Source organism: Panthera leo, chromosome B4 (assembly GCF_018350215.1).
Source record: "Panthera leo isolate Ple1 chromosome B4, P.leo_Ple1_pat1.1, whole genome shotgun sequence".
In the NCBI taxonomy this organism is placed as follows: Eukaryota; Metazoa; Chordata; class Mammalia; order Carnivora; family Felidae; genus Panthera; species Panthera leo.
The window spans coordinates 89,547,340-89,561,513 of NC_056685.1; the positions used below are offsets into that span (position 1 = coordinate 89,547,340).

At 44.2% G+C, this 14,174-nt stretch overlaps 1 protein-coding gene across 1 annotated transcript in view; it reads right to left on the bottom strand.

The window, feature by feature from the left end:
• Positions 1–5,828: 5,828 nt before the first annotated feature.
• The window catches only part of GNS (glucosamine (N-acetyl)-6-sulfatase), a 56,281-nt gene continuing 47,935 nt past the window's right edge, over positions 5,829–14,174 (bottom strand). The window contains exons 12-14 of the mRNA XM_042947073.1: positions 13,272–13,382; positions 11,327–11,487; positions 5,829–8,537 (exon numbers count right to left, since the gene is read on the bottom strand). Of these exons, the coding sequence (XP_042803007.1) occupies positions 8,459–8,537; positions 11,327–11,487; positions 13,272–13,382 (351 nt within the window). The 3' untranslated portion in view covers positions 5,829–8,458. The remainder of the gene's footprint in view (positions 8,538–11,326; positions 11,488–13,271; positions 13,383–14,174) is intronic.

Consider the following 14,174-nt stretch of genomic DNA (forward strand, 5'->3'; position numbering starts at 1 on the left):
TTTAATTTCTTTCATTCAACGTACCTGTATGGATCACCCTGAAGATGTTAGGTACTGGGTGGATTATGATGAGAAATAACCTCATGGCCCCTCCATGGAAACCAGAGTCCATGTGTAATACAGACTGGTAAGTGTTATGATGGTAAAGTACAGACTGTTATGAGTGTTTACACGGCTGGAGAAGGCCTCCTTGTGAGAGTGAGTTAGAGCTGAGATCTTAAGGATGAGGAGGGGTTGCCTCGTAGATTCCGTAACTTACATGAATGTCTTCTACACGGTGGGGGCTGGTTTCTAAAGTCCTTTCGGCAGCATGTTCTGTCAGCATCAGTCTTGCTGTTTTTCCTTTATTCTGAGACAGGAACTTTAGGATTAAATAATTCTATTTGGCAAGGGCAGAGTTAAAATTTACAGTGGCAGTTGCTTTGGATCACACCTTTTTTCTTTTTCTTTTTTTTTTTCCCTATGAAGTAGAGCATCACCTGTTTGCTCCTTGCCCCCTTACCCCCAGGGCTGATGTGAAGACCAAATACAATGGTAACTGTGAAGGTAGTCTCTAGGCCATAAAGCCTAATGTCCTATAAGGTGGTATTATTTTTCCAAGTTCTTGGTCCTGCAGTGGTGTTAATAGCTGCTTTACCACTAGGCTAAGATGCTTACCTATGGCATTGACACTAAAATTCACCTAGAAGCGTCACCTAGGATGCTGTTTCTAAAAGGGACATTTTCCCAAGCAGAAACATTTGTTTTGTTTTGTTTTTGAAACCCCTGCTTCGGAAAGATGACAGTTAAAGCAAAACTAAGCAAACCACCCAAGATTCTAGGGCAATTGGTAGACCATGAAATCAACATTCATTGACTTCCCCTTGCGCTCCCCGTAGATACAGTGGCAGAATGTTGTCTTTCTTCCCTGACAAGTTAGAGCAACAATGCTCAGAGCAGCTAAGACGAGGGATACCTGTCACCATCACCGTGGGGCGAGTGATGCTGAGACACCCTGACCAGAGAGCCACATGCAGGTGCACTCTGGGGCCTCTCCTTCTTCCTGGTCAGCGTGGTCAAACATGTGAATGCTCTTCCACCCGCCCCTTCCATACAACTCTCCTTGGGGGCTGGACCATATCTTCAGCTTACTTTTTTGTAGCTCTCTCAGCTGCAGGGCACAACATTTGGAAGACTCAACATTTCACAGTCTTGTCTGGAAACAGCCACTTGGGCAGCTTTGAGACAGGCAGGTGTTCGTATGCAGGCAGAACTGCAGTGTTCACCCTTGGCTGAACTTAGCTAGGGCCTCCGGCAGCACTACAGGAATAACAGGGCAGGATGACTGGGGCCCCCAGATTTTGTTCTCCTGTGCTGCATAGGGGACCAGACTTGACACCCCAGGCTTCATTTTCCCTGGGAGCATCCATAAAGGCATAGCCAAAGGCTGAAGGCTACCCGGCTAGGTGACAAAGTTTTTTAAAGGAATCCAGGCTGTCACGTTGATCTCAGGCCCAGTGAAGTTACGGCTCACCTAATCTGGGAGGTGCTAGGAGATGGGGGGACAGGGGAAGAAAAATACGCGAAGGAGCCGCTGTCTCAGAGACTTTAGCAGGAACAGAATGCGATTTGCTTCTGAGCTACTTTGCTAGCATTGGGATGAGCAAGGCAGTGGTGAGTGCCGATCTGGTTTTGACAACAGGCGCTTCCCGCATCAAGTCGGAATGTGGGCTTGCTGCTGTAGCTGAGAGAGCCGCTCTGCCCCCCTGCAGGGCTCTCTCCCACACCAGCTTCTGGAGGTTCCGGACACCTGCTGGAGAGAGGATTGGATTTGTGACTGGAGCCCGCCAGCCAAGAGCATCCATTAAAGTCTTTGACAACATGAGAGAACATTTAAGCGACCATTCCAACAGAGAAACTTCTACTTGGTTTTGGAACGATAGCTGGGAGCCAGTGTTGGTTTATGTTCTTCACGTATGTAACACATGTAAGACTTTTTCCCGCTGTGGAGACAAGGTGAACCTCTACCACTAGACAGCTTTCCGCGGGCCTGGGCTGAATAGGTTTTGAATAGGTTTTGGCAAAAGGCTTGCCTCAGTTTCTGTCTTGATAACCAGCTTTTTTGGTCCTTATATTAGTCATACATTGCTGCACAACAGATTACTTCAAAATCAGCTTAAAACAACATTCAACACTTATTATGTTACCTGGTTTCTGTGCGTCAGGAGTTTGGGAGCAGCTTAGCTGGATGGTTCTTGCTTGGGCGTCTCTTCAGATCACACTTCGGATGACTGCCGCCAAGGTCAGTGGTGGGTCTTGACTGGGGCTGGAGGACAGGCTTCTGAGATGGCTCCCTCACATGGCTGGCTGGCAAGCTGGGGCTGGGCATTTGCAGGAGGCTTTAGATCCTCTCCACACAGACCTAACCATAGGACTGCTTGGGTGCCTTCATGATGTGGCAGCAGGCTTCCTCCAGAACCACTGGAGGGCAAGGGGAAGTCGTCACGTCTTTTATGATCCAGGTCCTGAAGTCACACAGTGTCACATACGTCCCATCTCCCATCCTGCTGGTCACGTGGGCCAACCCCAATGCGTTGTGGAAAGATACTACACAAGGTCGTTAGGAACCATCTTGGCTGCTGGCTTACCACAGCCATTCTGCAATAGCTACGTGAGGTGTGAAGAGAGGAGCTCCGTTTTGACTTCTTTTCCAAAAGCCATGCTGTGGGATGGGATTAAGAAACCACCTGCACAGTAGCGACACCTCCTTGTCTTAGTCTGAAACTCGTTTCCCTGTAAATACAGGTATCAGGGACAAGTTTCCTCTTTTTTGCAGTCTGTTATTTGCTTTATGTATTTAGATGCTTCTATGTTGGGTGCATAAATGTTGTAGAAATGTTTAGAAACACATCCTCTTGTTGGCTTGACCCTTTTATCATTATGTAATGCCCTATTTTGTTTATTAGACAAAATAGGCTTGGAAACAAAGTATGCATATAGCTGCCCCTGCTTTTGTAGAGTTTGGGTAGGGGAGTTGGGGGGAGAAAGAGAGAGAGAGAGGGAGGGAGAGGGAGAGAGAATCCCAAGCAGGCGCCATGCTCAGCAAGGAGCCCAAAACCAGGCACTTTTGGTTGTGTTTGTATAGAGCATCTTTTTTCATCCATTCACTTTCAGTCTGTCTGTATCCTTACAGCTGAAGTGAGTCCCTTGTAGGCAGCATGTAGATGGGTCTTGTGTTTTATTTTTAATTTTAATTGTTTAAATGTTTATATTTGAGAGAGCACAAGTGGAAGAGGGTTGGACAGGGAGACACAGAATCTGAAGCAGGCTCCAGGCTCTGGCAGCCCAGAGCCTGAAACGGGGCTCAAACCCACGATCTGTGAGGTCATGACCTGAGCCAAAGTCATGTTAACTGAGCCACCCAGGCACCTGTTTTGTTCTTTAAATCCACTTAGCTGTTCTGTGTCTTGTGAATGGAGAATTTAGTTCATATTTAAAGTAGTTATTGGTAGGTATGTACTTACTGCTATTAAAATCTTTTTTATCTTTATTATCATTTGTTAATTATTTTCTGGCTGTTTTATAGCTGTTTCTTTTTGCTTTCTTCCTTGGTGGTTTGATGACTTTCTGTAGTGGGATGTGTACATACTTTTGGTTTTTGCCTTGTGGTTACCATGAGGCTTATAAAGAACTTATACCAGTCTATTTTAAATTGATAGGTTGAACACATTTTTGCCCCCCCCCCCCAACTTTTTAATGTTTTTGAGGTCACATTTTATTTTGGTGCATCCCTTAATTGTACTATTTTTTTTTTTTTTTTTTTACTACCTTTGCCTTTTAACCTTACACTAGCTTTATGAAATTAATCTACATTTACTATACATTTACTTTTGCCAATCTATATACTGTCCTAGAATAGACAGGACATAGAATATTCAGGAATAGAATAATTCCACTTCATAACCAAGCTCACTACCAGGCAGCGAGTAGGCACTCAGATGTAAAATGGAGGAGGGAAAAATCCTTCTTAGATCAGAGACAGCCAAGTTGGCTTTGAAGCCAGAACTTCTTTGAAATCCTGATTCTTTAATTAGCTATGTGACCTTGGATAAATTCAGCTGAAGGAAAAAAACTTACTCTGCAGATGTGCTTTATTATGATAAGTACTAATTATAAGCATCCTTTGTATCTATCCTGTCAGCATCAGTCAGACTTGCAGGTTATGGGAATATTTGTGGACCTCGGTTCTCCTGGGCAGAAGGTGGTCATGGACGTTTCCTCTGAAAGATGAAGTGTTAGAATGCTTGTGCTCTATGCTAGTCTAGAAGCAGGCACCCATGTCCCACATCTAAAGCTCTTCTGTGGGAATTCCTAGCCCTTCTGTAGGGGCCTTAGCTTGGGGCCTTTGGGTTCTCTGAGTCTGCTGTTCCCACAGCAGACTTAAAGGTACACCCGTGACCAGCCTTTCAAGCCCATTGCTAATGGAGGAAGAAAATGAAACAAAGATGAATTCTGTAGGGAGTTTGGTTCTACAGGGCAGGGTAGTCTCCTTGGGAGGTGAGCTAAGGTAGAAAAATGATCTGGTATAGTCTGTACTTAGCCTTACTTTGTACAAATAAATGTTTTCTTTTTTGTTGGCCTCACCTTTTGATACAAATTACATTTTTATAATTTAGCCAAGCATTAGGAAAGCATATAGAAATACACTTTTATTTGGACATTTTTTTTTTTTTTAAGATTTTTAGTAATTGCTACATCCAACATGGGGCTCATACAACCCTGAGATCAAGAGTTGCATACTCCGTCAACGGAACCAGCCAGGCGCCCTTCAAATTACTTTCTGTATAGTGATCTGGCAAGTTTACGGATGTCCTCTAACATCTTTTCTACTTGGTTTTCATAATTTTTAAAAAATGTTTGAAAGCACATGCACAAATGGGGGAGGGGCAGAGCGAGAACACCAAATAGGCTCTGTGCTGTCAGCATAGAGCTCAACACGGGGCTTGATGTCACGAACCGTGAGATCATGACCTGAGCTGAAATCGAGTCAGAGGCTCCACCAACTGAGCCACCCAGGTGCCCCAGGTTTTTATGATTTGTAAGATAGGAGGCAACCTACTAGGTCTGGGGTTGGCAAATCCTGGCCGGTTTTGGGAAGTAAAATTTTCTCAGAACAGAGTCACTCATACATTTGAGTAGTTACTTTTTTGTGTTACAGCACTGGTTAAGTAGTTATGACAGAGACCTCCCTTTAAGTGAATGTTTGTCAACACCTGTATAAAGTCCTTAATGGGGTGCCTGGGTGGCACAATTAAGCATCTGACTTGGCTCAGGTCATGAGCTCACGGTTTGTGAGTTCGAGACCCTCGTGGGGCTCTGTGCTGATAGCTCAGAGGCTGGAGCCTGCTGCTTGCTTTGGAATCTGTGTCTCCCTCTCTCTGTCCCTCCCCGACGAGTGCTCTGTCTCTGTCAAAAATGAATGTAAAAAAAAAAAAAAAAGTCCTTCTTTGTTTAGGGCAGTGGATCACATGACTGGACATCAAGGGAAAGTACCCTGGAAATTAAGCTTAGTTTTATCTAATTTAAAGCCTGCCAAGATTTTTTTTTTCCTGCAAAGCCGTAAATGCACAAAGACTTATTTTTTTCATTTAGGGGTGCTCGTTCAGGGGTACTGGTCAGCAGATCACATGTAAAAAGAGCTTTCGAGGTAGAGACTACAGCACCTAGAGAGGAAAGGGCTCATTCTCCAGTCCTAGGTGAGTGATGACAACATTAACCAGCATGACAAAGAAAAAAACTCTTGTCAAAATTACTTGTGGACTAAAACAAAGGACACATTTCCCACTAGAACAGAAATAAATTTTAATTCATTGAAAAGTGCAGCAGTGAACAGGGTCTTTGGAAGGGCACTTTCTAAGTCAGGTGACTCGAGATGACACAAAGCCACGGCAGAATAACTTCTGGGAACAGAAGATGCAAACGCAGGAATTCACAACACTCAGTGTGGGACCCAAGTGGTGGTGTAAGTAGAAAACCCAAATATTCCCACCTAGGTCACTGGTGGATCAGAAGTACCCTTTGCTTCCTCTTAATAAGGACCCTGGAGAAATCCTTCTTTAGTGCTTTAAAGCACTAATATTTAATTTAGATGGTAAAAATAAATTTAAGAATGTTTCTCACAGATGAGGCTATGACTTCCATGGCTACTGTTACGATTTTGTACAAAAACCTTAGTATCGTGAATTAAAAACGTACTTTGTAACAGTACCATTGGTCAAATTCAGAGATACTCAAAAAGGGGTTCCCCACTTTGTATTTGAGGGAGACCTCTGTAATAGGAAATCCTGTAAGGCAGAATCTCGATTCATTCCTATGGCCTTGGATCCCTCCTAAGGGTTAGTTTTCTACTCTGAAGGGTACCAACCAGTCCAGACCTGGCCTTCTTTAAAAGAGAAAATAATCAAAATTCAAATTCATACAATTAAGAGAGAAACAAGCCAAACCTCTTGCAGTGGGTTCCTTGTACATATACATTCTGAAAAGTTCAGTGCATTTTGTTGTCTGCTAGGCTATATAAACTGAGGCCTCTTCACAAAAGATGATTTTAGCACAGATCCAGAATGAAGCCAGTCTAAGAGAAAGTGAAATTATAGGCCACTCCAAGGTTAGTGGGAAGTGTACCACATATAGGAGAGGTACACAGGGAGGGCACCCGATCCCCCCACCCAAACAGAAATCGCTGAATGTAAGAACAGTGTGGCAGGGACACTATGGGCAGCTGACTTGTGTTGCTCTTACAACTTTACCTGCTCTCAGGAACCAGCAACCTAAAATTGAATAACAGGACATCACAATATAAGACCTGGTAAGTATTGGTGTCTTTTTATTCGGGAATAACTATGGTCAACTTTCATTAAGGTAGAAGTTGACTGATTAATGTTAAGAATCAAAGTGTAGAATAAAGCTAATACCCATATTTAACAGTGTAGTTTGCTTTTAGTTACAAAATATTTAGAATTTCTTTCCCTAAAACATTCACAGCAGAGGTGTTCTTTCACTTGCCTCTTTCACCTCTAAATACCACCACAGTTACTGGGATTGCATGAGGTAAAGGAATAAACCCAATGGCTATTAACCCAACATGGCTCTCTAGAGTTGATAGAGAAGTTGTTTACAGCCATGTCTTACAAAGTGCTTAAAGCTCAACCTAAGACCTTACATAAAGCTAAAATCACTAATGCCTGAGTTGAACAGGTTATAAACCACAGCTCTTCCTCTTCCCCCTGCTGTCCCACCACAGATAACTTTCTTGTGAAGAAAACAGTAGAAACGGGATTGGTCTTTGAGCCCAGAAACATACAAATGTAGGTGTTCTATACAGGAAACCTCAACAAGGTCTGGCTTTGCCAGGGGGAACAGTGAATGCGGCTCAAATTATGCAAGACTCCAAACCCTCCAGAAGAACTTCTCTAAAAGGGAACAAGGTAGGGTAAAGCAATTGGAACTTTGTAAAAACTGTAACAAATGAACACAATGTCCACAAAATGCAGAGAGTCAAAATTGAAACCCAGGCTCCCTGCTAGACAGGCACTTACTAAATCCCAACAATAGCCCTTCAACCTGTCCACCCAAGAGCCCCGTCTATAGAAGGCCCTCAGAAAATGCAACCTTCACCAACCCTTGAAAGTTCTTTTCCTCTACTGAGAAATATTAGGATAGGATACCTAAGCCATTTTGTTTTTGGGATCTCAGAGGAGTAATTATCAGGAGAAGAAACATTCCCTTGATACCTCTGTTGACTGGTACTCCATGTGGTTAGCAGCCACCAGGAAGTCCACGGCTTTCACTTTTAGAACTACCTCGAATTATTAGCCTGTACCAAAAACTGTTCTATTTAAGTGTAGCATCAGCCCAGAATGCATAAAAAGCAACAACAACAAAAAAACCAAAACAACACGAACCGTGCTTGGCTGACAGGTTTTGAACTTGTGACCTTATCACATTGTGATGGGTATTATACACACTGTATTTCTACTAATCTGAAAATGGCGGTACTTGTTCTTGCTCTGATGATTCAGCTCTGAGGGTTATTCTTCAAGCCATGTGATGTTGGTATTTTTGATAGTGAAGTGGTTAAGCTGTAAACCACCCCTCTGCCCCCAAGCAAGTAATTCAGACTATGACCACATGGGGAATAATCAAGAACTGTGACCCCAGGACAGAAAGGGTGTGGGTGAGGACAAAGACCTCAGGAGCATCGGTTATTAGGTGAATGAAGGGACAGCCATTCCTGACGTGTGGGCGGAGTTCACAGTTTAACACATTGCACAAGGAAGTCAGCTGATTGGGTTGCTTTTTCAAACAGGACTTAGAGCCAGTCCAGAAACTCTTCAAGGCGTGGTCTTGAGGACTAGCTACAGAAACCTACTACAATCACTTCATCAGACAGAGGTGTGCTGGGACCCAACTGCAGAGGTCGCTACAGAGGATGTTTTGAAAACCTTCGAGTCCTGACACTGCCATGATTGTTGAACATGAGACGAGGGTCAAACCTGTATCTGAGGAGGAAAAAAAGAAAAAGGATGTTACATCAACTCCAGTTAGCCGCCATGTTCCTCATTCAGAATGTTCGGTGGAAAGGATGGCAGGAAGGAAGATAAAAGGAACAATTAAGTCCCCAGAAAGGAATCTCGTGGCAAAGTCTGTAGTACAAAACAGAAGAACTTACTAATTAAGAGCATTCCCATCACAAGCAAGCAAGCACAAAATGATGTAAAATAATCTTGAGAGGCATTAGGAGACAAGATCTGAGCTGGTTTTTGAGGGGGAGGAGGACTCCCTAAGGTGTAAAGTAACTAATGGCAGAGGCTAGCCCCTGTCGGAGCCTGACCAGCAGCTTCAGAGCCCTTCCTTCTCTCACAGTTCACACAGACCAGCAGGCAAGAGCACAGGTGTGCACCTCAGACAGACATTTCTGTCTGGCTCATTATGAACTCAGGTAAGTCGTTAACCTCTCTAGCTACCAATAAAATCGTACGGGAATTCAATTCACGTAATATGTCTGGCACATAATATCAGTCGGCCCAGTGTCACGTTACCAGTCAGCATTTACTTTCCCCTGGGTGGTAAAACTAAAGAGGGTAGTTTGCAAAGACATTTTACACAGGCAGGCTAGAAATAATATATTTTCCTTTTACCTGCAATCTTTAGGGATAAACTCATTCTTACTTAGCATTATTTTAGAACAAGGGCAGGCCATACGGTCTCTGTCCTAACTATGTCTCAACTCTGTTGCTGTATGTAAATGAATGTGGCTATTTGCAAAGGGTGGTGGCTGGATTGGGCCTGAGGACCTAGTCTGCTGACCTCCATTTTCAGAGAGTGTATAAGCCTAAATGTTTGGTGGGAAGGAATATGCTATTGATAAGGAATTTAAAAAGTTTAAATAGCTGGGGCTGACATTAGTAAAGCCAGCATCTAGAGTCTTGGTTATAAGCTTCTTAGAATGTGAACAAGACAATTAAATTATAGTTACAAAACAAAGCCTGCCTGGGAGTCAGATCTTGCCTATCAGTCCTAACAGGGTGACCCTTGGGCACATTTACCTCTGGGCTCTAAAGACTATATGGAAATTCTATGGTTAAGTCCTAACACTTATGGGCTGATGCTCAGAAGACCGAAGGAATCTGCCGTATTGGCCAACCGGCTGCCAGCACAGCAGGTCCACGCTCCAGAAGCAGCACGGTCAGGGACTGTTTGGCCAAACACCGTACTTCAAGAGGTGTTAAGTCCTGACTCTCCATTCAAGATTTAAATAGAGGATGGGACACCTGGGTGGTTCAGTCGGTTAAGCATCCGAGTTCGGCTCGGGTCATGATCTCATGGTTCGTGGGTTGGAGCCCCATGTGGGGCTCTGTGCTGACAGCTCAGAGCCAGGAGCCTGCTTCAGATCCTGTGTCTCCCTCTCTCTTTGCCCACCTCCCACTTGTGCTCGCTCTCAAAAATAAACATTAAAAGATAAAAGATTAAATCCATCATCTAAGTTCATAAGTCATCCAGAGACTGCTATAAACATCTAAAGTTATTTTTTACCAAGATTTTACTTTTTTTTTTTTTTTTCCAGTAATCTCTATACCCAACATGGGGCTTGAACTCACGACCCCAAGATGAAGAGTTACATGCTCTACCTCCTAGGCCAGCCAGGTGCCCCTAGACATCTAATTTGATTTGATAAAACATTCTGAGCACAGTTGTTGGAAACTGCAAAATCAGCATGTGTCAACTAAAAGTCTTGTGCCTTTTAGAGACTGAACTTCCTTCCTGCTTCAAGGAACTGGTGTAAGTGAGGATGCATTTCACTATCTTGCAGAAGAGCTCCTGACCGACATGGATTTAGAATTTACAAGTGTGTATACCGTATTTAGAAGCAAAAGTATTACATTTCTTTCATCAGAAGTCTATTATCCAGTGTCTCTACTCATTCACATATATTACTCTCTAATGTGTACTGAAAATATTTCACAGAAGGCTGGCTAAATAATTAAGTTACTACTCAAATTACTCCTTTCCATCAGCTTAGGACATCAATCTCCCATTTCTCCTACAATCAATGTAAGAACTAAAATAATCCTTTCCTGGTGAAAATTCAACTTTAAATTTCATAATCTTAAACCCAAAATGACAGGTTTCTTGCTACATGCAGCTGAAATGCATGGTGTGCTGAGACCCCACGTCACTGGTGAAGGGTAACTGTTCCAGAGGAATGAGTGGGAGGGACAGAGCCCGCTTAGTAGGTGATAACCTTTTCTGCCTTCATATACTACAGTGGGCTTATATATTTAAACATTTGAAGTCTGTACCTTTTAATTTATTTTGTGTGTTCAGCCTACTAAGTTTACTGGCAAGCATTCAAGTTCCTCTAATCAGGGTTTCTGAGAAATGAAATGAAGGCATAACCTCTTGGAGGCGCTAGGGAGACAGGTAGCAGGTGGTCAGCTCACTTTAAAGAAACTCCATCTGTCACCAGTGCAATCAAGTGGGTACCATGAAAAGAGTCACAGGAGGAAAGGGAGGAAGAAGAGCCCCATGTGGCAGGGAGTAGGGCTAGGCCTCCAGCTAAAGTAGCTACTGGCACCACAGAGCAGAAGTTTCAAAGGGCTCATTTCCCCAGCACAACAGGCAAATGCACTAACACACAGTACTCCTACCACAAAGCAGAAGAACAAGAAACACAGCTTAGCTCAAAGCCAAAAGGACCCCTCAGGCTTTCTCTGCCTTCAAGCACACACGACTGCCACCGACAGCTTGACAAAGCCTGACAAAGCCTTCGAAGAAAATGGGAACTTACCCCGGGTCAAAAACACCTGGAGTGCGACAGGTTGGTCCAGAACAGGACTGTAACATCATTAGCCGGTAGTTCATTTTCCCCAAAAGCTCTGGGTCTATACTTTTAGCAATGTTCGTGATTTGGTCTGGGTCTGCAGTCAGGTTGTAGACTTCCACAAACACCTACAAGAATGAAGATGGAGGAAAGAGAAGAGCAAGCATTATATTTGAAATATTCCTCATGTGAGTTTTTTAAAAAATGTTTACTTTTCAGAGAGAGAGCGAGCGTGAGCGGGGGAGGGGCAGAGACAGAGGAACATACAGAATCCGAAGCAGGCTCCAGGCTCTGAGCTGTGAGCGCAGAGCCCGATGAGGGGGCCTGAACTCACTGAAAAGTGAGCTCTCAAACAGTGAGATCATGACCTGAGCTGAAGTTGGACGCTTAACTGACCGACCCACCCAGGTGCCCCTCGTGTGAATTATTTCTAAGTGGGAAGGGAAGAGCAGCGCCCAGGAGAACATTTTCTGGTCTCAAGATCCTAAAAGAGCCCATGGGTATACATGAGACTATGTTAAAATGCTTCAGGTCTGTGGCCCATGCTGGAGAGGAGCCTCTGGCACACCCTGGGGCTTCAAGCAGAGGCAGGAGGGGACATTTATGACCTTATGTAATAAAAGCAGAACAGAAGGGAGGACCCTCAAAGAGCGAGTCTCAGAAACTAGACTTAACAGTAATATTGTTATAGAAGTGAGAGTTGACATTTGAAGGTTTCTGCCTTAGAACTGTTAAGATTCAAATGAGAACAGATCTGAAAGTACAGTCACTCGTGCTGTACAGATGCTAAAGTTTCCTGTTTTAAAAGCAGTGTTGGATGTCTTCCCAAGTGGGGAAGGATCTAACCCTATTGTTTCTAACATTAGCTCTATTTAATATCACCATCCCCCCCACTCTGTACTGTGTTCTCCTAAGTGGAGTTAAGTGATAGGCTAGGAAGATGACAGGTAAACATCATGGGGGAAGGAGAAACAAGAATGGGCTTTGGACAATAGGCAACAGAGCTTCTTTCAAAGTGCTCGGGAGCTACAAATGGTGAGCAAGTCCATTTCTGAGAAACACAATGAGCCTCGGCTCCCCGTGGCAAGATGTGGGTTGCCAGATGAGGCAGGTGAGCACAGGCAGATAGAGTGTGAAAGCACAAGGGACTGCAGTGCAGGAGATCCTCAGACAACCCACACTGATCTGTGCTGGCTAAAAACCACCTTGCCTTTTTTTTTTTAAATGTTTTTATTTTGAAAGAGAGACAGAGTGCAAGCAGGGGAGAGGCAGAGTGAGAGGGAGACACAGAATCTGAGGCAGGTCCCGGCTCTCAGCACAGAGCCTGAGGCAGGCGGGGCTCAAATCCACAAACTGCGAGGTCGTGACCTGACCAAAGTCAGACACTTAACTGACTGAGCTACCCAGGTGCCCCTAAAAGCCACCTTCTTATGAGGATGGAAACTCCTGGTCCTGCCCCCCCCTGCTCATCTATTTAAATGAGCAGCTCTGGACTGTGCTGTTGTGGGGACAGAAGTTTCTGAACAAGCTGGCTGCCAGTAAGCCTTCTAGGAAATGTCCCAAACTCCTTACAGCTCCACAGAAGTTGAGGTGTCTTACTCTGACCCCAAACTATCAGAGAAACAAACAGACCAGGCATGCAACAATCTGAAAAAGTGGACTGTGCATTTAAAGGGTGTTTGGGTGGTGGTAGGCGTGGAGAGAATCCCATCCGGAAAGATCACAGTTACAGAGGCGCAGTATGGCCTCGTGGATTCCATGTTCTTCACTGAAGGAAGCCTGAATGGAAGTACAGATAAGAAACCTATCTTCCCCGGGGAACATCCTTGGACTTGCTCTTCTGCTACCAGGTCCAGCCAACAAAGCACTGGCACGAGACACAAGGGGGTGGGGGAAGTGGGGACCTTCTTACCTCCTGGTCGTCAAACTCACAATACTGTAAATTCCACTGTGTTGACATGGTCCTCACACAGGCATAGGTGTTATTGTAAGCATCTTCACAGACACAGTCTGGGAAGCATTGCTGTAGGGAGATTTAAAGAGTTAAACGAAAACAGTTCTTCTAATACGTAACACCGGCCTACAGGGGCAACCAAGTTGGCTCAAGCCAGACCTACAACTGGACCGAAATCAGGCAACCTTCCATGGAGAAGCAAATCAATAGATATGGGGCTTTGTTTCTTTTGGCCAACCTAAGGAACATGTGTTGGTGGTAGTTCTGTTCGTACTCTTGCCATCCCTGTCTGCTAATCTCCTGCCGAGAATTCGTGGTAGTGAGCGACTGGAAAATGGGTGGGACAGATGGTAAGGAGACAGAATCAATCTCCTGTGAGTCGTGTCTATGGTATATTAAAGAACGCTCGCCCTAAACACTTGGATAAAAAGGCTAAATGAGCTTTGTGGAACCAGTTGCAGGTAAGTTATTTTTTCATGTTTTCCTTACCAACTTCTGGTCGGTTCTTCACTACATCCTTACACGTTGGTATTAGGCTTCTATCTAGAGTTGACTCTCCTATTTCCCACTCTCCAAAGTGAAGCCAACGTGCTCTTACCACCTCCGTCACCAGCCTGACCGCCACCAATGCAAGACACTTATGATGGCAGTTACACAGAACTGTGGCAACCCCACTTCTCTACTGAGTGCCACGGATAGATAGCTTCCCTAATAAAAAAAATGGTACTGCTATTGGGAAGAGGTATAGATAAGAATATGGGCAGATACATGCACTTGTTATAAAAACTGCAAGAATTCAAGGAGCACATTCTGCCAATAGATCAGAAGCATCATTTTCAGGACTACTGAATTTACTTTTCA